This window comes from Mesoplodon bidens, assembly GCF_964165515.1.
Source record: "Mesoplodon bidens genome assembly, chromosome: 1".
In the NCBI taxonomy this organism is placed as follows: domain Eukaryota; kingdom Metazoa; phylum Chordata; class Mammalia; order Artiodactyla; family Ziphiidae; genus Mesoplodon; species Mesoplodon bidens.
Genome location: NC_138176.1, coordinates 168,245,911 through 168,271,461, shown reverse-complemented (window position 1 = coordinate 168,271,461; position 25,551 = coordinate 168,245,911). Strand labels below are relative to the sequence as shown.

The window sequence follows — 25,551 nt, the reverse complement described above, 5'->3', positions numbered from 1 at the left end:
GCACATATTCCTCTTCTTTTTTTTTTTAAATAAATTTATTTACTTATTTATTTTTGGCCGCATTGGGTCTTTGTTGCTGCACGCAGGCTTTCTCTAGTTACGGTGAGCAGGGGCCACTCTTTGTTGCGGTGCGCGGGCTTCTTATTGCTGTGGCTTCTCTTGTTGCGGAGCACAGGCTCCAGACGCGCAGGCTCAGTAGTTGTGGCTCACGGGCCCAGTTGCTCTGCGGCATGTGGGACCCTCCCGGACCAGGGCTCGAACCCGTGTCCCCTGCATCGGCAGGCAGATTCTCAACCACTGCACCACCAGGGAAGCCCCATATTCCTCCTCTTGCTTGAGGAAGCTCTAAGAGTAGGAACAGGTTCTTGAAGTAGAGCTGGGACATCAGTATTTTTGCCTTATTTTCTAGATCTGAAAGTGGTAAATATCACTAAAGGGGGATAGTACTGCTGACTACATTTATCACTGCTTTAACTTAGAAAAGTTGCTGACTAGGGAGGCAGATTCCAGCTGTCTGAGTTAAAGGGAACTGTCCAGAGGTACTGAATTAGCTCAGCAATATCTGAAAACAGTATTCATGGTCTCATTTTTTCTATTTACCGTATGTTCACTGGTGCTGCCTTCCTGCTGCATTATAGTTTTTCGCAAGTCAGATGACTCTAAGGACACCAGGACCAGTATTTTCCAAGGTTCTTCTATAGCAGCACTTACGAACCCATCACATGAACTCCCTTTGAATAAAATGGTGACTCCTTTATGCAGAAAATGAGCTTTTGGGTTATACTCCTCTAAGAATTTAGAAAATGAGGCTATTCTGGAATTCTATGCTTGAAAAATATTTCAATACTACTAAGAATTCATGGATCTTTGTTATTAGTAGGTGGTGGTAGGGAGAGTAGTTTTGATCACTTATTGTTCAGTCTGTGGCTAAAAGGGTGATGGTTAGAGAAAGTATATAAGGCTGAGGTCAAGAGAGGAGCACTTGGAAGTGCTCTGCAGCAACCCTCACACCTTGTGTGATGATGCAGAGTAAAATGTGACCGTGTTCAGCCTGCCCGAACACTGAGGCATGCCCAGCTGAGAATGCTCAATTAACAGTCAAGCTAAAAAATCAACTTGTTGCTTTCATCTTTTTATTGACAGCGTAGCCAGAGCTAAAGAAAGGACTTACTGGATTCAATCAAATTAATAAATACAATAATTTAATTGTAAAAGGAAACAGTCTACTTGGAAGTTTTAGCAGAAATTGCTAGAAGCAAGGGACTCTTGGCATGCAATCTGCTTGTGTATGAGAAGATAGCACAGAAAGAAAATTAGTCCATATGTGGATGATTGGGATTCTGCAGAAAGAAAAGCAAATGTATGGATTGCTCTTTTGAGGTATGAACTTTGAAGAGGAAGACATTAAATTGAAAAGCAATTGAACTGGGTAACCAATCTTAGGCAAAGGGAATAAGTATTTGGCAACATCTTAAGTTTAGCTGCCAAGCTGATATTGGTTACCCTAGAAATTACTAAGTTGCAAAAAGTAACCTTTCCTATTAGATGAAAGGCAGGCTGGGTGCCCTAGTCAGGCAAAGGTAAGAATGCTGCTGTACAGTGGGCTCCCTGTACCAGCACCAACCACTAGCCCTGACAGCAGAATGGGATGAGTGTAAGGGCTACGGTTAGCAAGATAAGGGTAAGGGATAAGTTGATAATGAAAAGAATGGAGTCACAAAGAAAACTAATAGCAAGAACAAGCACTTACATCTTAACTTTCTCCATTCTTCATGTCTAATGAAGCAAAATAACTGGGCAAGGACTTCTAAGTCAATCAAGTTAAATGATAACAACTGTGGACTGACTTGCCGACCATGAAGATCAATACAGGTTTATCCATGTTACTGAGGATTTTGTTTCTGCCTCATTATAATGTACTTTGTCAGTACAGTAGAGACATTTAAGTACTCCAGTGACAGTTACAACAATAGTTTCAGGAAGGAATCTATTGACTATAGCCTTGGGAAGCACACAATATGAAAAGGGAGTTCCCCTGAAGACAAGGAGTATAGGCAAGTTGAAACCCTTAAGAACAACAACAGAGATAAAAGATTTGAAAAAAAAAAAAAAAAAAAAGATTGACAACAGTGAGGCAGGCACATTTTCTTCCTTTAGCTGAACTAGGGCATGAGGTCTTTAGGCTAACTGGTTTTAAGTGGTGTTGGATAAGCTTTATAAAATATGAAGATGGCAAAGGTTCACTTAAGTTTCTCTTTTACTACATTAATTTGCTTAAAATCTCAAATGCTTGTGCTTGCAATAACTTCCTAAAAGCAGAAGTAGTGTTCCCTTTTATTACCTTAAAGCATTCACCCCTTTGATACAAATCATTTTTACTGTGCTAACAGCTGAACCAAGTGGCACAAAACTGAGATGGTACTTACTGCAGCAAGGTCCCTATAAATCAAAATCTGAGCTTTACATAAAAATCTTATTTATAAAAAATACAATACCAAGTATAGTGAGAATGGAGCATGGAGCAGCAGTGCTCCCTGCCAGGGCCATGTGGAGTGGCTTTTGCTACAGTGCTTGCTTAATGGCATAAGTGAAAAGCTGAATAAGGCAAACACTTGAAGAGGCAGTTTTCTGTAAACTTCTTGGGGTGGGAGGAATTTTTCCTGTGTTGGGACAGAAGATGTGGGATGGCTAAGATCAAGTGTGACATTTGGCTGCACTTGATACATCTCATTACAGACTAAGAGAGCTCCTGCTGAGACCAGCTCACTTGTTTTAGGAGAGAGGTTATCACTGTAGACTTTTGCCTTGACTGTTAAAATATGCAGCCTCTAGCTGGTGTCTCCCTATGGAGGAAATCACCTCTAAAATCTTCCTAAGTGACAAGATACAAATAAGCTAAGTCACTCAGAAGTTTCCTTAGCTTAAAGCTCCTTAAGAACCCTACACTGATTACTAAGCAACTTTGTTAGCGGTGTGTGGCTCGACACAAATGCTTTAACTAGAATATGTATTCCCATCCAATTGGTACCTAATGGTAATAAACTGTAATGACACTTGGAAAACAAACATATCTTGAGGAATTCTGGCCTCTTCTCATGTCCTCACTTGGAACTTTCCAGCTTTCGTGACGTATTTGACTCCTTTAAATGGCTTGTATTTCTCCCCATACATGTCCAAGCGGTTTACTTTTAAGCCTGTGTCAAAAAGAATAGGTAAGGAAAGGAATAAATTACTATCCTGGTCACACCAACCAATACAATATTTGCTTAGCAAATAGAGTTTACTACACAGTAAATCTGACATTAACCAGTGTGCTTGTCACCATTTGGAAGCAATGTTCCTTCTACCATTCACAGATTATAGCACTATGGAAGTATGGTTTTAGTTCAGATTCCCATGTGGGCAAGCAGTGTCTTTTAAGGATAATTCTACTTTCTGTGAGTATGAATGACTCCTTTCTTTGTGCTTGAATGAGGGTAGGGGTGAAGGGAAGCTGTGTGAAATAAGGTGCTCTCCAAAATCAGCGTACCCATAGCACAGAGTGAAAGGCATACTGGAGCTGTTGCTCTTTGTAGAAACGGAATGTCAGTTACCCTTCTAAGATCCTAGTAGCTGACCTCAGCAAAACTCAATTACCCTTAAACACAAGTCAAATTTCTCCTTACCTGAAATGGCAAGCTGCTGGATCTTGAACTGTATGTTGAGGCTTGGATTCTCTTCTGGCTTGGGTGCTCCAGATTGTAAATTTACCAGTCCTTTAAGACTGGGGAGCTTTTGTGGAGTGATTTTTCCCACATCCCACGTTAGTACCTTAAAAAGACATAAAAAACAAAAACATTCTGAACTATTTATTAAAGACATATGTTCAAAGACAAGGTGCAAAGACACCATAAACTTCTGTACAAAATAAAGCACAGTGTCTTGGAAACAGACCTGGGATTTCCACTGAGTTGTTTTTGTTGTTTTTTTTTGCGGTACGCAGGCCTCTCACTGTTGTGGCCTCTCCCGTTGCGGAGCACAGGCTCCAGACGTGCAGGCTCAGCAGCCATGGCTCACGGGCCCAGCCGCTCCGCGGCATGTGGGATCTTCCTAGACCGGGGCACGAACCTGTGTCCCCTGCATCGGCAGGTGGACTCTAACCACTGTGCCACCAGGGAAGCCCTCCACTGAGTGTTATCACTAATTAGTTCTGTGACTCTGAATGGAGAGTGAGGGTAGAGAATCAACGTTTGTTAAGCATCTACTTTTGGATATAGCACTGTGCTTAGCACTATTCATATGCTGCCTCAAAGACACCTGTAATGTAAATTTTGTCTTCTTTTAACACACGAGGGAACTAAAGCTCTGAGGTCAAATGACTTGCTCAAGGTCACATGGCTAGTTAGAGGCAAGGCTGGGATTTGAACCTACAGCTCTCTGGTATCAAATGTTCTTTCCACTATACCACCTTTACTGTTTATCTCTGGGCCTAAGTTTATTTTTCCGTAAAATAAGAAGATGGGCCTAAATTGGTGTTTTTAAACTTTTAGTGATGGAACCCTTTGTTCAAATGAAATCTTTAGTGAGGAAGCTCAGTAACAGATGAGAAAGTGAAGCTATTATGTTTGAAGCTGGGGTGAAGGGCCAGGGATCTGGAGCTCCCCCTTCACTTCTCAGCCCTGTGTGGTCTCTGGGGAGATTCTTCAAATCCTCAGGATTGGATTAGATGATCTTTAACAATGATTTTACTAAAACAAACAAACAAACAAAAAAACCCCTTTTCATTTACCAGGTAGCTCAATGACTCTACTGAGGAAATGAATCCTTTTTTACCCAAGCAGGAGGCAGAGAGAAAAATCATCTTTTACAATTTCTCTGAAATCCTTCTGCTAGAGGCAATATATGTAGGGTGAGAAGGCAGCTTTCCTAGCCAACATCCTCTGTGGAAGAGTATGAAACCATGCTTTTAAATTAGGAAGGAAGAGAAAGGTCTTAATCAATTTCTACAGAAAATTTAACAATAGATTATAATATCTATTAACAATTAATAGATCATTATATCCACATAATGCTTTTCTCTTTTTAAAAAGTTTTTTACCAAATAGCCTTTGGTTCGAATCCCAACCTTGCCTCTAACTAGCTGTGTGACCTTGAGCAAGTCACTTGACCTCAGAGCTTTAGTTTCCTTGTTTGTTAAAGGAAGACAAAATTTATATCACAGGCTTCTATGAGACATCTTCCTCATTGAAGAGTGAGTGAATCTCTGGATTATCACTGGATAAGTAAAGGCAGACTCTGAAGGAAGAAAGAATGAGTCTCACTTTTCTGTTTGTCGACTCAGCAGCAGATGTAGGATTCCCTCTTCAGGCAGTGGCGGAAGCACAGCACAGTATGCATTCCGGGTTTGTTAGGAACTTTCATTTTAACCAAGACATTAGACCCTTCCCTCTGTCCCCCCACACCCCCAAAGCACAAAATAAAGATTGCAGAAACACTTGCTCACTCTTGATTTTAGGTGGCTGTACCTTGGTAACTGGATCAAATGTATAGCTGCCTTGTGTTGGTGTCAGGTTCATATTCAACACAACCTTTGGCATGTGAACTGTCACTGTGATTCCTTCAATAGTTTTCCCCATATTTTGCTTTGGTCCAATTGTAATATCAAATCTACCACAAGAACTGTTCTCCTTAAAACTGATGCTATGTTTCACATATACTGGTATTGCCACTAGACTAAAAAGAGAAAGAAAGACACAACCACAAAAACATACAATTAATAGTGTGAGTTCCAGAGGTGGCCTGAAAACCTCAGTCCAGAGTATCCTGTACCCCCAGAACTGCAGATTGAGTATGTGTACGAGGGAAGGTTGAGTATAGCACAGTGTTCTGGAACCACTCTGCTAGGAATTATACAATTTCTGAGCAGTAAGTATACAAATCAAGATATAAATCTTGATAGATTATACTATAATCTATACTAATTATAGTATAAACAATTGGGGCAAATAGCCCTAGTTTAAAGAAATGAATTAAGATCCCATAGAAAGATAATTTAAAATTATACAAACTAAATAAATCAGTTCTTATGTGGTAAGGGCCAAGAAACAATTCCTCTGCTTTTAAGTCCTGTTCTGATGTTACCCAAAATACTTTCTGATATTTTCAAGGGACAAACCAGCTACAACCCATGATGCTAAATCATTTAAATCATTCATTTAAACTTCAGTGCAGAGAAGAGTAACTTCAAGCCAGTTAGTTGAAGAATGTCCTGGAGAACTACACGTAAGTCTGTCTCCTTCTATCAGCCATGACGTCCACAGACCACAGTAAAATTATGGTATGGGTTTACGGTTTCGCCCAGGTTATGCATGGTCCAAAATGTTTGCTCTCAGGTATATATTTTTACTATAGTCTAATTTACTACTACTCTGTACTCTTAAGATTCAAAGTATACTGATTATGTTAGACACACATTTTCACCAGTTCTTCCTGGGTCTCCTGGTGAGCAATGGCTAAAGGGAGCAATGATGAATTCAAGTACCCAACTTGTCAGAATGAAACAGGGAAAAGTGAGTTCTATGCAGTACACTGATATATGACAGGAGATTCTGATTGATGCATCAACATACTTTTGTGAGCTGACACGATATGATATGAGTCGGAAGTTTCCATCTGGAGGAATAAATGACAAAACTCTTTCAGATTCCCAACGCTTGAACCGGATGCAGGGGTGGAAGCTGACATCATCTAGAAGCCTCGGGTTCTGCCAGGGAAACGGAAGACAACCATATTTATAAAGTATAATGAATATTGCAACTCTAATTCAGATATTATGAGAAAATAATATGCTTCATCAAGATAGTGCAGTCATGTAAGAGTTTGTTATGATCACATCAACACAACTTTACAGTTTCACAATGCTTTAAAGTCTGCAAATATTTTATATACATTATTTTATTTGAATTTCAATAACTCTATGAGGTAGAAAATGCGAGTGGTATCATTTCCATTTCATAGATGAAAAAACTGAGGTTCAAAGAGCTCAGGGTCAGGACAAGTTACAGGCACAGATCGCATCAGAGCTCAGTTCTCTTTATGGTTCTTAGTAGTGTATCATCTGTATCTAAAATGATGCAAAAGATCAATGCCCTTTCATATCAACAAAGCATGTAATAATTCAGGAAAAGCAGCACCGCACATTTGCAGACGCCAGCCAGCCATTTAAGCTACTTCTAGCATACTCAAAGGCAAAGACCCCTCCTCAGCCTTTCCATAAAGGCAATGCTCATCATGTAAGCTACTGTCTTTGGAAGCTGTGTTAGGAATATTTCTTAGATAATCCTTTGCAGTCTAAAACAAACATGTCTCAGTATTTATCATTTCATTTAGTACTTCACATGTATTAAGGCTTGCAAGGAGCTACAAAACAGGAGAACAAAACTTACCATGAAAGAAAGGGAAAGGTCAGGCATTCCAGATAGCTTAATGCAAGCATCAATTACCCCCTGAATTTCTGCAAAGACTGTAGATCCTAAAGAAAGAAATAAAGGTGATAACATCACTGGAATCTGCATCTTTACTAGAGCTATCACTGTATCTGAAGTAATGGAGATATCTCCTGGGTGTCAACATACTGAAGTTTTGCACATCTATTAAAAGGTTAGTGGACAGAGGACCCATTACACTAGTTCAGATAGCTTCTTACTGAGTGCCATGGCCTGTACCTATCTCTGGTTAGAATATGAGAATTCTAAGGAAAATCAAACCTGTCCCTATCTTTATAGCGTCAACTTTGTAAGACTGCTGGATGTGAAGTTAAAATATTTTTTTCCAGTGATTTTTAAAATTAAAAAAATTTTTATTCAATTTTTAAAGGTTACTTTTCATTTACAGTTATTATAAAACATTGGCTATATTCCCTGTGTTGTACAATACATTCTTGAGATTCTCTTACACCCAATAGTTTGTATCTCCCATTCTCCCACCCCACCCCACAATGGTAACTACTAATTTGTTCTCTATATCTGTGAGTCTGCTTCTTTTTTGTTAAATTCAATAGTTTGTTGTATTTTTTTAGATTCCACATATAATTGATATCATACAGTATTTGTCTTTCTTTATCTGGCTTATTTCACTTAGCATAATGACCTCCAAGTCCATCTGTATTGCTGCAAATAGCAAAATTTCTTTTTTATGGTTGAGTAGTATTCCACTGTGTATACATCTTCTTTATCCATTTATCTGTTAATGAACACTTAGGTTGCTTCCCTATCTTGGCAATTGTAAATAATGCTATGAACACTGGGGTGCATGTATCTTTTCAAATTAGTGTTTTTGTTTTCAAAATTAAAATATTTTAATGACCTTTTTTTTTTTAGATTCCATATATATGTGTTAGCATATGGTATTTGTTTTTCTCTTTCTGACTTACTTCACTCTGTATGACAGACTCTAGGTCCATCCACCTCACTATAAATAGTTCAATTTCATTCCTTTTATGGATGAGTAATATTCCATTGTATATATGTGCCACATCTTCTTTATCCATTCATCTGTCGATGGACACTTAGGTTGCTTCCATGTCCTGGCTATTGTAAATAGAGCTGCAATGAACATTGTGGTACATGACTCTTTTTGAATTATGGTTTTCTCAGGGTATATGCCCAGTAGTGGGATTGCTGGGTCGTATGGTAGTTGTATTTTTAGTTTTTTAAGGAACCTCCATACTGTTCTCCATAGTGGCTGTATCAATTTACATTCCCACCAACAGTGTATGAGGGTTCCCTTTTCTCCACACCCTCTCCAGCATTTATTGTTTGTAATGGCTCCTACTTCTTAAAAGTTAACAGCTAGCTTAGTCCATTTCATTAGAAACTTGGCTAATTTTATTTAAAATATTTTAACAATAAATCAAAGTTAAAATATTTTAAATAAAATTAGCCAAGCTTCTAATGAAATGGACTAAGATAGCTGTTAACTTTTAAGAAATAGGAGCCATTATTCTTTAATAGTACAGCTATTATTCCATACAATGGGATTTTATAATAAAAAGGGCACTCACTGTAGAGACAGTGTCTATAATTCACAGTAACTCATATTCACACACCAACTAGCTGTGTGACCTTGAACAGATTACTTAACTCTTCTAAGCCTCAGCTTCCCCATGTATAAAATGTGAGGGTTGGACTAGATGTTTTTAATAAAACGTTATGATTCTAATACAGTACTGTTCTTTAGTCTGGGGTCTTTACTAGAAGGACTGCACATAAAGTGGTAGCAAAAAGTATGGTGCATAGTAGATATACAATATTAAACTGAATAAATGGCAAGATGGAAATGAATATAGGGTAATAACTGGCTTAAAGTAAGGTGGCATGAGATATGATTTACAAAGGTTTGGCATTTCTCAACTAGAGGTTATGAAAATAATATGTAACCTCTGGACAAAATAAACAGATTTGAAAACGAATGCTTTTCCACTGAAATACATACTGCCAAGGGATTTCGGTTTTCTATTCAGCTTATGTCAGCTGAACTGTTTTTTCCCTGATAAGATAATATGCACACAATTACCTGATTTATCTATAATTGCATCTATTTCTTCAACGACATCAAAATAGGCTTCATTGTTTGTGTACTTTACCCCTGCTCGGCGCCATGGGATGTTGGACAGCTGCCCAGTGGGGAGTGTGTCCCCAACATTACTACTGCCTAGAAACCGGAAAAACAGAAAGCAAAGCTAACACATAAGATGCTCATCAGAAAAGCTCTTAACAGAAAAAAAACTCAAGTACTTTAGCTGCTTCTTTAGTGTTTGGGTTTTTCTCCACTGAAGTTGTGGATAGTTTACAGAACTGTCAGAGGCATATCCATACCAATGTGATCAAATTTCTAGAAGACAGAAATACGCCATGTGGTCCTGTGTCTATCTGCCAAACCAGGTTAAATTCATTTACTTATCTTTTGCTTCCTGTGTGTTAACAGTAACCTAACCTAATTCCAGTGGCTCAACAACAGAATCTCATCCTGCTACCACTGATGAAGAAAGAGGCTGGTTGTTTCAAAACCCTCTGCTGATAAAATGTCTGCACTGAGAATACAGAGTGATAAGTAGGCCATTTGGTATGCAGCTTAAATTATACATGAGATGCTGCCAAGCAGAGTTAACTGGCTGAAGAACATACTCTGGCCGTTTCCCATTTTAAGGTCAGCACACCCATATGGCACACCCACATGCAATATGGCTAATGTTCAAAATCTGGCTAATTTCCTGGTAAACTGACATATGTCTGAAAATAAGTCTGGTTGTCCAAAACATACACCCTTGAGCTGTGACATATTTAACATTCTGGTTAATTTACTTTTCCAACTCAAAAGTAGTACATGCTTAACAATAACAACAACATGTGAAAAGTTCAGAAAAGTAGCTAAAAAAAATCTATCTTCCTATCACCAAAATACAACTACCATTAACATTTTGGTATATTTCTCTAAACATTTCCCTCAAAATAGGTTGCATTTATTATTTTTTTCTATTTTGATAATTTTGCTTTTTTCAGATTTCACTTTAAAATATACAGTTGGCCCTTGGGACTTCCCTGGTGGTGCAGTAGTTAAGAATCCGCCTGCCAATGCAGGGGATGCGGGTTCGATCCCTGTTCTGGGAAGATCCCACATGCCTCGGAGCAACTAAGCCCGTGCACCACAACTACTGAAGCCCGCATGTCACAACTAATGAAGCCTGTGTGCCTACAGCCCGTGCTCTGCAACAAGAGAAGCCACCACAATGAGAGCCTGCTCGCCGCAACTACAGAAAGCCCACACGCAGCAACGAAGACCCAACACAGCCTAAATAAATAAATAAATAAATAAAAATTTATTAAAAATAGTAAATAAAAATACACTCTTGACCCTTGAACAACGCAGGGTTTAGGGGTGCTGATCCCTGTGCTGTTGAAAATCCATGTATAATTTTACAGTTGGTGTTCTGTACACATGGTTCTGCATCAACAGATTCAACCAACTGTGGCTTGTGTAGTACTATAATATGTATTTATTGAAAAAAATCTGACTTTAAGTGGACTTGGGCAAATCAAACCTGTGTTCAATTGTAGTTGCAGTCAAAGTACACATACAAATTTGTAGTGTAATTATGGTTGGTGTTCCTGTCTCCAACCCTGTTGCCTTCCAGAATTTTCTAAAAACACTGCTTTAATCTTCCTGTTCAAAAACTTTAAATGTTTCCCCACTGGCTTTATGATTAAAGCTAAATATTTAGACTAGCATTCCAGGACTTCCTCAACTTAACTTTTTAATTTTATCTCACTACTCAACTGAAAAACAGCTCTGCTTCTGTTAAACAGGTTAATACAATTCAAGATTTTTCACTGTGTGTTTTTTCTCATACAGTTCCATCTATGAAGAATGTTCTTATTTCTCCCTCTCTTCCTAAATTCTATTGATTCTCCAGGACCCTGTCCTAGGGCCACCCAGTACAGTTCAGGAGAGATCACTTTATCCACTGAACCACTCTCTTGATCTTTATAACGTATTGCCTTAACAATCCATGTTATGGCACTTCCCTGGTGGTCCAGTGGTTAAGACTCAGTGCTCCCAGTTCAGGGGGCCCGAGCTCGATCCCTGGTCAGGGAACTAGATCCTGCATGCATGCTGCAACCAAGAGTCTGCATGCAGCAACTAAGAAGCCCACATGCAGCAACTAAGAAGCCCGCATGCTGCAACTAAGATCCCACATGCTGCAACTAAAGACCCCGTGTACTGCAACTAAGATCCAGAGCAGCTAAATAAATAAATATTTTAAAAAATAAATTTTAAAAAATTTTATATTTCACTAATTTTTTTCTGACTATAAAATACATGTTCATTTTGGAAATCAGAAAGTATAATGCAAAAATAAAGATAATATGTAGTTCCTTAGCTGGAGATGGTATTATAAACTTTAGAACATTTTTTGTGGGAATATTTCTGTATAATTAAGAGTGACTTTTTATGGTTGTGTGCTTTTTTTCTTTTTTTCAGTACACGGGCCTCTCACTGTTGTGGCCTCTCCCGTTGCAGAGCACAGGCTCCGGATGCGCAGGCTCAGCGGCCATGGCTCATGGGCCCAGCTGCTCTGCAGCATGTGGGATCTTCCCGAACCGGGGCACGAACCCATATCCCCTGCATCGGCAGGCGGACTCTCAACCACTGCGCCACCAGGGAAGCCCTTTTTTTTCTTTCTGGCCACGCTGCACAGCTTGTGAAATCTTAGTTCCCTGACCAGGGACTGAACCTGGGCTCCAGCAGTGAAAGCAAGAAGTCCTAATCACTGGACTGCCAGGGAACTCCCTTTTTTTTTTTTTTTTCCATTTAACATTACACCATGTGTACCCTCCAGTGTCACTACACCATCTATAAAGTATGGAATTGCTTTTCAAAATCTTATACTGTTATTTATGTGTTTTAATTTTTTTTCCAGTTTCTCATCCAGAGTTTATGTTTTAGGAGTAAAGACACCCCATCTTATCTTTCCTTAAATTTCTCCTGACACTCAGTCTTGCCCAGAGGATGAATAAAGGAATGATCACTTTCTTATAGGCCTCTCTTACCCCATTTTTTAGGTCAGTGCACTTGGAAAGGGGTTTGCAATGGTGGACAGTATAGCTGAAGTGGCATATAACATTTCATAGAAATCTTTCTCTTAGAAGACTTTGATACTTTCAAAAGTATATCGTCCTCTGGATGTACCTAATTTCTAGCTATACTCAAGAATTAAACCAAAATTAGAAGTTTGTAACACAAATACAAGGCCCACATGCATGAAATCTCACAAATAGACTAATTTTCACTTTTTAATACACTTCTACATGTACAAAATAAAGACTTGGAGGAGATGGCATGTACTCTGTAGTGCAGTCTTAAATATTCTATACTCTAGTAATTGTGGGGTATGCAGCATAAGGCCAGTTTTATAATGCTATTTTTTAATTTAATTTTTTTCCCAGCTTTACTGAGATATAATTGACATATAACATTGTATTAGTTTAAGGTATACAACATAATGATTTATGTATATATTACAAAATGATTACCACAATAGTTAACAGCCGTCACTACATTGGCTTCTTTATGATTAACTGGGATAATTTATTCAGTCTTACTAGTTAGTGTTAAACAATAGTAATAATATTTTTGTAGTCTTGTAGCAAAATAACAGAAGAGTAATAACCAAAATTTCTGTATCATTTAAGATATAGTCTCTTTTCATGAAAATAAATATATATCCATTTTAACATTATCACTAACTATAATTCTGGCCAAAATGGACTACCTTAATAATCTGCCAGATCATAAGCAAAAATGAATTGTTTATGAAGTTTTAATGGCTCAGTTCCTAACAGAGTATGTTTCACCTTACCTGTAATAGAGTTGACGACAGAACGCAGAATTGTTGGTGGTTTAATCAATTCTTTCAAAATGTTAGATTCAGTAGCCAGTGGAAATCCATTGTCTAACATTTCTTCCAAGAGCTCATATACTATGACCACATTATCCTTAATTGCAGCCTCCGAACACTCACCAAAGTAGTCCTAACAAAATGTACATAACATTGCACAATGGAAGACATGAAGACAGGCTTGCTAAATACTTTTTGTTCTAAAGGGTAAGCTTACAGTAGCGTAATTCATTGTTTAAGATGTTGAAAATATGTAAAACAGAGGGAAAAAACCTCCATAGTTCTATATACTATTTCTCAATATTTCCTTAATATTTTTAAATTGAATTGAATTCCTATTACATATTATGCCAGAAAGTACACTGAAATGTTAAAACAGAATGTGAACTATAAACTTCATTTTCCCTGATTAGGTACTCCAAAAAAAAAAGATCAGTTAAAAATTATTGGTATATTCAGCAAGACAAGAAAAAAATAAAGTGTAAGTATTGGAAGATTTCATAACCAGTAAAAACTGTGGCACCATTCAGAGAACTGTATGTGGAGGGCACTATTATTTCCTGACGACATAATTTATAATACATAAAAAAAAATACAGCTTCCATGACCATGAGATTGTTTTGCTCCTCTAAAACAGTAACTGGAGCACCATGTGTACTACTCTACTGTATGCCCTACTAAAAAGGTTTATGTTTATGAACTTATGCTTAGTTGAAAAGAAGAAGGAGAGAGAGACAGAGAAACAGACAGACTACACATCAAAAACTGGGTATTTAAAGAATAAAATCATAATATAATATAATTCAAATTCAAAATATCTGATGAATAACCAACCTGAAAAGTATCAGCAACTCGATGTAGGAACTCAATTACAAAGAGAGGTGGCACTTCAGTCTGTATGACAGAGACAAAGAAGAGCTTATCCCGATAGATACTGATGAGGTAGTGGTGAGGCGTTGAAATAACAGGTGGTACATTTTCAACATCAGCTGCTTTCTCTTGAGCTTCAAAGAAATAATCACAGACAGACTGGCTCACAACACTCTTCCAGTGCTTCTCCAGAAATATGTCACCGGAACAGTTGATGAGAAATAGACTGTGGATCATTTTCTGGGGGAGGAAAAACGTTTAAATTTAGCATATATCAAAAAAGTATCCTTGTATTATCTGGACACCAAAACCAGACAAAGGCAATACAAGAAACTACAGACCAATATCAATTAAGACTATAGGTATAAAAATCCTCAACAAAATACTAGCAAATTGAATCCAGCAACATATAAAAAAGATTATAACCCTGACAAAGTGGGATTTATTCAAGAATGCAAGGTTGGTTCAACATATGAAAATCAATCAACACAATATACAATATTCATAAAATAAAAGACAAAAAATATAATCATTTCAAAAGGCACAGAAAAACCATTTGACAAAATCCAACAACCTTTTGTAATTAAAAACATTTAAACTAGGAATTGAAAGAAACTTCCTCAACCTGATAAAGAGCATCTATGAAAATCCCATAGCTAGGGACTTCCCTGGTGGAGCAATGGTTAAGAATCCTCCTGCCAATGCAGGGGACATGTGTTTGAGCCGTGGTCCGGGAAGATCCCACATGCTGCGGAGCAACTAAGCCTGTGTACCACAACTACTGAGCCTGCGCTCTAGAGCCCATGCGCCCAAACTACTGAGCCCGTGTGCTACAACTACTGAGCCTGCGCTCTAGAACCCATGCTCCACAACAAGAGAAGCCACCCCAATGAGAAGCTTGCGCCCCGCAACGAAGAATAGCCCCCGCTCTCCGCAACTAGAGAAAGCCCGCACACAGCAATGAAGACCCAACGCAGCCAAAAGTAAGTAAGTAAGTAAATAAATAAATAAATTTAAAAAGAAAATCCCATAGTTAACATTTAATACTTAAGGACCAAGAGCTTTCCACTTTTGGTAGAAAAGAACAAACAATGAGAACAAACAAACAATGATGTCCATTTTCACCACTTCTATTCAACGTGGTATTGGAGGTTCTAGCCAGGGCAATTAAGAAAGAAAATGAAACAGAAGGCTTCCAAATTGGAAAGGAAGAAGCAAAACGATCTCTATTTCCAGATGATATTATCTTGTATGTAGAAAATTCTAAGGATTACACATACACATGCACACACTAATTACTAGAGCAATAAATGAGTTAAGCAAGGTTGCAGAATATAAAATTAATATAAAATATCAATTGTATTTCTACACATTAGCAATGAATAATCTGAAAATGAAATTGAGAAAGCAATTCAAAAGCATCAAAAAGATCAAAATATTTAGGATTAAATTTAACAAAAGAAGTGTAAGACCTATACATTGAATATGATAGAACATCACTGAAAGAAATTTAAAAGACCTAAAAAAATGGGAAGACCTTTCATGCTTACGGATTGGAAGACTTAATACTGTTAAGATGACATGACTCCCCCAATTGATCTACAGATTCAATGCAATCCCTATTAGTATACCAGCTGCCTTTTTTTAATGGAAACTGAGAGGCTGATCCTGAAATTCATATGGAGATGAAAGAGACCCAGAATAGCCAAAACAATCTTGAAAAAGAAGAACAAATTTGGAGGACTCACACTTCCTGATTTCAAAACTTGATGTAAGGTACAGTGAGGTGCTGGCACAAAGAGAGTCATACAGATCAATGGAATAGAATTGAAGGTTCTTAAATTAACCCTTACGTATACGGTCAACTGATTTTTGACAAGAGTGCTAAGACCATTCAGTGGGGGAGAGGATAGTCTTTTCAACAAATGGTGTTGGGACAACTGGATTTCCACATGCATAATAAAGAAGTTGGACTGCTATCTCACACCATATACAAAAATTAATACAAAATGTATCAAAGACCTAAATATAAGAGCTAAAACAATAAAACTCTTTGAAAAAATATATGCATAAATCTTCATGACGCTGGATTAGAAAATGTTTTTAAGATATGACATCAAAAGCACAAGGAACAAAGGAAAAAAACAGATAACCCAGACTTACATCAGAATTAAAACCTCTGTGCTTCAAAAGGCATTATCAAGGAAGTAAAAAGACAACCTTCAGAATGAGAAAATAACTGCAAACCATACATCTTACAAGGGACTACTATCCAGAATATATAAAGAACTCTTACAACTCAATAATAAAAAGACAAATAACCCAATAAAAAATGTGCAAAGAATTTTAAAAGACATTTCTCCAAAGAAGATATACATAAAAATGGCTGATATGCACTAGAGAAGATGCTCACTATCTTTTCAAAACATGAACTAAAATCACAATGAGATAACATTTCATATTATCTAGGCTAGATATAATCAAATCAAAAGGTAGCCGATAACAAGGGTAGACAAGTTTGTGGAGAAACTGGAACCCTCATACGTTGCTGGTAGGAATGTAAAACAGTGCAGGTGTGCGGAAAACACTTTTGAGTTCTTCAAAAGTTAAAGACTGAGTTGCCAAATGACCCAGCAATTCTACTCCTAGGTATACACCCAAGAGAACTGGAAACATATGTCCATACAAAAACTTGTACAAGAATGTTCTTAGCAACATTATTTATAATAGTCAAAAAGTGGAAACAATCCAAATGTCTATCAACTGATGAAGGGATTAATCAACCAATGAATGGATAAATATCCAAAATGAAATGTTATTCAGCCATAAAAAGATATGAAGTACCAGTACATGCTACAACAGGATGAACCTTTAAAACATTATGCTAGGGCTTCCCTGATGGCACAGTGGTTGAGAGTCCGCCTGCCAATGCAGGGGACACGGGTTCGTGCCCCGGTCCGGGAGGATCCCACATGCCGCGGAGCGGCTGGGCCCATGAGCCACGGCCACTGAGCCTGCGCTTCCGGAGCCTGTGCTCCACAATGGGAGGGGCCACAACAGTGAGAGGCCCACATACCGCAAAAAAACAAACAAACAAACAAAAAAAAACACATTATGCTAAGTGAAGGAAACCAGATGCAAAAGATCACATATTGTATGATTCCATGGTATGAAATGTCTAGAACTCAGGCAAATGCACAGAGACAGAAAATAGATTAGTGGTTGCCAGGGGCTGGGTAGAGGGGGAAGAATGGGGAGTTACTGGTTTTTGTATTTCTTTTTGAGGTGATAAAAATCTTCTGGAATTAGAGGGACTTCCCTGGTGGTGCAGTGGTTAAGAATCTGCCTGTCAATGCAAGGGACACGGGTTCGAGCCCTGTTCTGGGAGGATCCCACATGCTGCGGGGCAGCTAAGCCCATGAGCCACAACTACTGAGCCTGTGATCTAGGGCCCATGAGCCACAACTACTGAAGCCCATGTGCCTAGAGCCCATGTTCCGCAACGAGAAGCCACTGCAATAAGAAGCCCGTGCACTGCAACGAAAAGTCCGCGCACTGCAACGAAAAGTAGCCCCCGCTTGCTGCAACTAGAGAAAGCCCACGCGCAGCAACGAAGACTCAACGCAGCCAAAAATAAATAAATTTATAAAAAAATAAAAATAAAAAATCTTCTGGAATTAGAGATTTGTGAATAAACTGAAAATTACTAAACTTCACATTTTTAGAAAACTGCAGTTTAGTAGTTTTCAGTCTAAAAAATGCTTAGTTTTAATATAATTATTTTTTCAATTAATAAAAAGTATTCTTTAATATTTTGTAACACACAAATCCACTCCCAGGTGGATTAACAGAAATGCGTACAAATGTGCACAAAAAACATGTATAAAAATATACTGTAATAGTGAAAACTATTATTATTTATTAATAGTACAATGGGAAAATAAACTAGTGTGTTATTAAAGGGAAATACACAGCAATGAAAATGAATAAACTATTGCTACATGAAACAAATATGGACAAATCTTACAAACACAATATTGAACAAACAAAGCCAGACACAAAAGGATACATACAGTATGATTCTATTTATATGAAGTTCTGGAACAGACAAAGCTAATCTATAGTTTGAGAAATCAAATGGTTTCTTTTAGGAAGGAGAGTGGGGGTGATGACTGAGACAGGAACAGGGTTGGTCTCCTAAGGTGCCGGTAATGTTTTATTTCTTGATCTAGATGATGGTTACAAGTTGTGTTCATTTTGTGATAATTCATTGGGCTTTATGTTATGGCTTGTATACTTTTCTGAGTGTTAGTTATGCTTCAAATAAAAATTTTACTGTCCTTGTAATATGGGAGACAGTGGACAGATATCTAATTACCTTAACTTGCTCCTTTCTTTTATATAGATAACATCAGTATCAGGTGTTTAGTGGTCCATTCATTCAAAATTACAGTAGTGAATGATAAATGTAGCCTAACGAGAAAGAATATAAAATCTATGAATATAATAATTTCTATGCATGAAGATAAATTCCAAAGAGGAAAGGAAGAGTTTCCAGAATGAATTCATTCAATTCTATTGACACAGAAAACAATGACATCAACCTGACCAGTTCTTTTTATAGGAAGTCATTTACTTAATGAAAGCAGTTGACATTTAAAGACTATTTGGGGCTTCCCTGGTGGCGCAGTGGTTGAGAGTCCGCCTGCCGATGCAAGGGACCCGGGTTCATGCCCCGGTCCAGGAAGATCCCACATGCCGCGGAGCGGCTGGGCCCGTGAGCCATGGCCACTGCGCCTGCGCGTCCGGAGCCTGTGCTCCGCAACGGGAGAGGCCACAACAGTGAGAGGCCCGCGTACCGCAAAAAAAAAAAATAATAAAAAAATAATAATAAATAAAGACTATTTGGTGATGATTTCCTCTTCCCATTTGGTGAATGTTCGATAGTTATTAAGTAAATAATACTAATTACTAAGATGTGCTTTAGCAAGTATTGTATTAATAAAGTATGGATGCTGTTAATATTGATAGTTTAGGGTTCCAGTTTATTAGAAAAAGAAAATGTTTCTTTGTTCAAAGGCATCTCTATTTAGCCAAGTAATCAACCTGAGTTGGCAGCAATAAACGCTGATACCTCAGGCTTTGGACCTACTAAATTTTTCTGGATTAATATCTGGAACCTCCTAAATCTTTCCACTTTATCTAGTCAGATGCTTTGTTTAATAGGTTTGCTTTGTGTCAGTTTCTATTTGAGTGTTAAAATAGTGCCACTGGAATACAGAGAATCTACTGACTTTTAACCTCTGTTCTCTGATACACTTTAAAAAAACAGAACAGGAGTACCCAGCAATAAGACCTGCAACTAAATTTGCATTATGATGCCTTTTGTGGAAAAAAATTTTCATCTGAAATATGAAGTACGATTTAAAGTGGAACATTGGAATCAACTCAATGAGACCCAGATTTGAGCACTTCAGGTGAGCCCCCTATGGAATACGGCATCCTTCACAATAATTAATTTTCAGCTTCATTCAAAGTATTTTATTCATTAAAGATAAATGAATTAATAATATCTAAAATTGAGTACTTACTGTGGGCCAGACACTATCCTAGGCACTTTTCTTATATTATCTTATTTAATCCTCACAACTCAATGCTATAAATACTGTTCTTATCCCCATTTTACAGATAAGACAATAAAGTCTTGGAAATGATAAGTCAAATATCTAAGATGATACAATAAGTATCAGAGCTAGGATTCAAACCCAGATCCAGTTGAATCTTGAGCTCCTGTTCTTACCTGCCTCTTAGAAACTAATTATCAGGAACACACTCTATTGCATCAGTGTCCAATACAATTTACTGCAATAATGGACATGTCCTCTATCTGTGCTGTCCGATACAGCAGCCACCAGTCACATGTGAGCACCTGAAATATGGCTAATGCAAATGAGTTACTGAAGTTTTAATTTTAATTAATTTAAATTTAAATAACTACACGGAGCTAGCTGTTATCATATTGGACTGGGCAGCAAATGTGCTGTTTGAGCTTATAATTTAAGAGGAAGAGTTGAAGGATATGCCTCTTGTTTAGTTAGAAGCCAAAATGTATTCTAATAAATTATTTAGACCAGAAATTATATTTAAGAGAGCTGACATAGGTTATCTTCTTAAACTATTTATCCTAAAGAAAATGTAGTTCACATGGATCTGTGGTACTCCATTGCCACAATATACCCTAAAAAAGCTGCTTATTCTTTTTTTTTTTTTTTTTTTTTTTTTTTTGCGGTACGCGGGCCTTTCACTGTTGTGGCCTCTCCGTTGCGGAGCACAGACTCCGCACGCGCAGGCTCAGCGGCCATGGCTCACGGGCCCAGCCACTCCGCGGCATGTGGGATCTTCCTGGACTGGGGCATGAACCCGTGTCCCCTGCATCGGCAGGCGGACTCTCAACCACTGCGCCACCAGGGAGGCCCTAAAAAAAAAGCTGCTTATTCTTGAAGCAAGGGACTTTGTAGTTTCTTTATTTGAGTGGCCAGATTCCTACTCATCCTCTTAAGCTGGTGAAAAATTCTTTCCAGGAAAAGTTTCCACCAAAGTTGTTTTCATTGGCAGTAGTGCAGGTCTCAGAAGAATAGAGTAAGTTAAACTGCCATCTGGATTTATTGCTGTTGTCCTCAGTGCTGAGATGAAAGCACAGTACTTGTAGCTTTCAACAGTGCTTAGCTTCAAAACACATCTTAACCTTCTAATATAGGAAAAGAAAGCTTATTTCTTCTATCCATATTAAGACCAAGGACCTAATGCAAAAAACAAATACCACATGCAGCAGTGTAAATTTGCTTGTTTCTTTAGCTACTTATCCTTTGAGTAGCTGTAGTTATTTCTTTCATTATTTTAATAAACTTTCTGGGAAAGCTACCACCACAACTATCTTTTTGTTCCTAGTGACTTCTGAGTCAGAAAACAGAATTCTCCAAGCTTATTGTAAAGCCACTTAAACTGTGTTCAGAGGCAGTTCCATCAGAGCTTTGACTGCCGCTTAAATAGTTCATAAACCCTCTTTACTGAATGTTGAACACACTCACCCTGATGATTCACAAGCAGTGCAATTACAATAGTCAAAATATCCTTGGAAGAGAGTGTCTAAAAAAGAAAATGTATTCCTTCTGTATATAACAGAATGGAGGCATAGAAGGGCCTGTATCTAAGGTGAGAGAACGAAACCAGAAAATAATCTAGCTATTCTGATTTTTAACCAATATCTTGACCCTGTTCATTCAACAGTTTTGAATGTTTTATATATTAAGCAATGGGGATACAAGGTGAACAAAATAAGAGTCCCTGAACTCACAGCATTTAGAGTTCAGCAAAGAAGGCAAACAATTTAATACAGTAAGATGATAGGGGAAATACAGTGTGCTATAAAAATCCACAAGGCTTCAAGGTGAGAAAGAACATAAGACAAAGAAATGCAGTACAAATTTAGCAACTTCAGAAGGAGGATGGAAGTGATGAGATGAGAATGGAGAAGAAGATAAACAGAGATTGGTTCACTTTATTCTCAGTGCAATGTAAAATCATTTTTTATCATTTTATGCAGGGGATTCATGCAACCCAATTTACAGTTTTAAGATCGCACTGTGTAAACTGGATAATTGGGCAACTGAATATTGTGACACTAGTTGAGAGATGAGTTATGTGGTGGTCTAGACTAGAGTGTTGATAATAGGGATGGAGTAAAATGAAAAGATAAGAGAAACATTTAGGGTTGAGAAAAGTTTGGGGGGTGGGGAACAGGCAGTGGAGATGAGAGGGAAAACAGGGATTCAGCCCTGGTCCTATACAATCTGACCCAATTCTGGATATATTTGACCCCAATGGATATATTCAAAAGACCATTGTATATATAGGTCTGGTGCTTCAGAGAGAAGCCAAACTGGAGATAGATTTGTGAGTACTGTAATCATGATTTTTTATTAATGCAAAATATAACTATAAGGAGACTAAAACTACAAAGAGAGAATGTGTATAGTAGAAAAGAACCTATGGAAGGAACTTCAAAATCTGAGTAGCATGTGGGTCAAGAAAGTGGACCTGGAAAAAGACTGAGAAGATGTGGCTGAAGAGGGATAAGAAAAAAAAGCGCGGGGTGGGGGGAGTTTAGTAACCAGAGTATATTAGTGTGTTTCCAGAAAAAAGGAGTGGTAAACACTTTAAATGGCACAAAGAGGTCAAGCTACAAGGAAAACTAAAAATATCTGTTATTTTACAGTGTTTCTCAACTTTCATTATTGCATCCTAAGGTGACTTTTCAGATTCCCCGTCACTCACACCCCTCCTCCATAAAATTTTAATACCACGGAATATTTCTGTACACCTCTTTATGTACCATAAATACCTGTGCTTTATACATAAAAGTATGATTTTTTTTTTTTTTTGGCCTCAAAGGAAGCAAATTTTCGGCCTGATGAGAATGTACAATTTAACACATAGAGGCCATTTGGTGATCTTAGTAAGGGCAGTTTCAGTGGTAGCTCAGTGGCATGGTGGAAACAAGATATACTGCAGTGGGCTGAGAAATAAATAGCAAGAAGTTGGAAAAACAAAGATAAGAGTAGATGATACATTGAAGAACTATAGCTATGAAGGAGAGGAAAAGACAAGAAAATAGATGGGATTAGTTCATAAAGTTAAGGAAGAATATTTTTAAATGCTGAAGGAAAAATGTGAGTAGAAGGGGAAGGGCTGATGAATTGGAGAGAGGAAATAACTTAACCAAAAAAAAAATAATAATAATAAAAGACCCTGAGAAGGTAGGAGAGGATGGCACTGGGAAACTAGTTGAAAGGATTTGCCTTCCCTAAGGAGAAGGGACACTTTTTCCTCTTTAAACAGAAGGGAAGCAGATTTGTATATTTGGTTGCAAGAAGATGATGGCTTCTATTTTCTCTGTGTAATAGGAGAGAAGGTCATTTGTTGAAAGAGAGTGAATTCCTCTTCTCTACAAATACCACTCATTATGTGTGAATTGAAATATTATTGATCTACTTAAAAATATCTAGTCTGCAGGGAACTCCAATAGTCTATTATGTTGACTGTTTAAAAACATTGCAAAATCCTAAGATTCAGTAAGAAAAGCTAACCTTATTGCCAAGAGAGCATTCCTACTAAAGGTATGTTAAGACTCAGGTAATTTTTCATTCATTTCAATCCTCCACTTTTCCTATGGTCTCAAATGAAAGTGTCCTCCGTTCTTTCTAACACTAATTTTTCCACTTGTAATTTTGATCCCATCCCCTTTCCTCTCTTCCCAGGTCTTATCTCTTGTTTCTTGAATGTTTAATCTTATACATTAGTTACTTGCTTTCTGCTCCCACACAAAACAAACAAACCCCAAACCTTTTAGGGACCTTGCCAACCATCTTTCACTTCATGCTCCAAACGAAGAAGCATTAGTCTACACTTGCAGTCTCTCCTCTCAATAACTGACTCTATTAAAGCAGTTCTCTCTAATGACCCAATGACTTCCTAATCATCAAATCCAACGACCTATTCTCAGACTTCAACTTCCTCCTTTGATCCCTGCAGCATTTCATGTCACTGATAAGTTTCCCCAAAACAAAACAAATACTTCTTACCAAATTATACGGAACTTCACCTGTCTTGGTTCTCCCCTGGAAAGTTTCTTTCTGGCTTACTTATCAGGCTTTTTTTAAAAAATAAACTTTTCTTTCATCTCCACCTAAACTACTGTTTCAAACTCGATATATTCCAAGCTCCACAAAATTCCTCCTTCTCACGTGAGGACTCCTAGTTTTATAGAGGTAACAAGTTTTTAATCAAGCTTCAGCTTCGGGTTCAATCCAAATCCACCAAATCCAACCAAGCACATCGTTTATCACTTTTCCATACTCACTGTCACCTCCTCAGTTTACAGTCCTATCAACTCGTTTCTGAAGAACTGCAACACCGTCCTCATTGCATTACCCCAGGCTCATCCAGGCGCCACCCTCTAACAGGACGTCCGCTCAGGACAGTTAAGGATTTTGTCCTCCACAGCAGAAGCCTGGGGCTGAGGTCCAAGTCGTCGGTACTTCAGCTCTCCGTGGGAGACAAGACCTTTTTCCCGCGTCAGATCACGGTGAGGGACTCCAATGAGCCTGAACCTCTTGAGCCTGAGGGCCTGAGAACACTGGGCTGCAGGTGCACCGTTCCCTTCCGGCCCAGCTGGCAAGAAAGACCGGAAGGCCGGGAGGGAGGCGCGGCCCCGGTCCACAGCACCGGAGACGCTCCCGCACCCCAGACTGCAGTCCGGAGCCCGAGCTATTCAGCCTACGTCCCAGTTTTCGTGATGCCACCCTGTCCGCAGACCCGCAGCCCCTCACACTCACCCCGACTCCTGGGCCAGTCAGTGATTCGACGCGGGGTCCTCTCCGGACGGAGGCCGAGACAGCTGAGAAGATCGTGAGGACCCCGGAGTTGGGATGCCGGATAGATTGCCTGACTAACAGCTTCAAAGTAACCAACAGTACTGGAAAGAGTAAATGAGTGAGAAGACGTTGAATGAGGAGAAAGACGTCTTTTGAATTTTAGGATATAATCTACTAGATCATCCAGAGTCTAGATGAATGGGAGCTTTCACATCTTCTGGATTTAGGCGCTCATCCGCAGCCTAAACCAGTCAGGGTGTCCCTACAGTCGGGAGGGCGGGGTTAGGAGGAGCTGTGAACTAGCCAATGGGTGAGGCCGAGAGGTAGAGCCAAATGGCTGTGGCTGGGAGAGGCACGAACTGGGAGGAGCCGAGAGGGGCGGGGTTTCGAGACAAGGAGGAGGGGATGCGAGAGGGGGCGGGGCCTTCGAGAGCAGAAGGGGTGGGGCGAGCTCTGGAGCTTAAGTGAGGTGGGAGCGCGAAAATGGCAGCGGCTGAGGAGGAGCCTAAGCCCAAAAAGCTGAAGGTGGAGGCGCCTCGAGCGTTGAGGTGAGCGCTACCTGACATAGGGTAGAGGGTGACTGTGCCTGCTGCTAACCAGGGACCACGTGGGGTTGCGCGACCGAGGCGCCGGGTAGTATCCTCACCGCCGGCATGGGGCCAACTCACAGAACCGGTTGCTCTGGTAGCTGCCCTCCTGGCTGCGACCCTTTGCCCGGCACCCGCCCAGTTTGGCCGAGTCGCCGCCGGCTCCGGAGACGCTCCGCCGCCCTTGGCCAATCAGAACGCCGGCCGGGGGTGCAGAGCCGTCTTT

At 38.9% G+C, this 25,551-nt stretch overlaps 2 protein-coding genes across 4 annotated transcripts in view; one reads left to right on the top strand and one right to left on the bottom strand.

Annotated features, from left to right (window-relative positions):
• Positions 1 to 1,116: 1,116 nt before the first annotated feature.
• On the bottom strand, positions 1,117 to 25,507 carry AP3M1 (adaptor related protein complex 3 subunit mu 1). 2 transcript variants are annotated; one of them, XM_081244826.1, is made up of 10 exons: positions 25,298 to 25,507; positions 24,700 to 24,839; positions 14,270 to 14,545; positions 13,397 to 13,568; positions 9,553 to 9,690; positions 7,425 to 7,510; positions 6,609 to 6,742; positions 5,505 to 5,712; positions 3,666 to 3,810; positions 1,117 to 3,194 (listed from the first exon to the last, which is right to left on the bottom strand). In XM_081244826.1, exons 1-10 carry the CDS (start codon positions 25,302 to 25,304, stop codon positions 3,094 to 3,096), a joined length of 1,407 nt encoding a protein of 468 aa, XP_081100952.1. In that variant the 5' UTR covers positions 25,305 to 25,507; the 3' UTR covers positions 1,117 to 3,093. The 2 variants fall into 2 exon arrangements, with proteins under 2 accessions (XP_081100952.1, XP_081100953.1); XM_081244827.1 differs by lacking the exons at positions 24,700 to 24,839; positions 25,298 to 25,507 and adding an exon at positions 24,225 to 24,671.
• The window catches only part of ADK (adenosine kinase), a 509,588-nt gene continuing 509,229 nt past the window's right edge, over positions 25,193 to 25,551 (top strand). For both annotated transcript variants that reach the window (XM_081244849.1, XM_081244846.1), the window contains exon 1: positions 25,193 to 25,286. In XM_081244849.1, coding sequence (XP_081100975.1) covers positions 25,222 to 25,286 — 65 coding nt within the window. In that variant the 5' untranslated portion in view covers positions 25,193 to 25,221. The remainder of the gene's footprint in view (positions 25,287 to 25,551) is intronic.

What these genes read in the sequence shown, in the direction of transcription:
- AP3M1 (XM_081244826.1), bottom strand. An exon ending in TGTCGTCAACTCTATTACAG is followed by an intron (nt 9,691 to 13,396) that starts GTAAGGTGAAAC and finishes TCCGGTTTCTAG; the next exon opens with GCAGTAGTAATGTTGGGGAC. An exon ending in TATCGTGTCAGCTCACAAAA is followed by an intron (nt 5,713 to 6,608) that starts GTATGTTGATGC and finishes TTCTCTTTTTAG; the next exon opens with TCTAGTGGCAATACCAGTAT.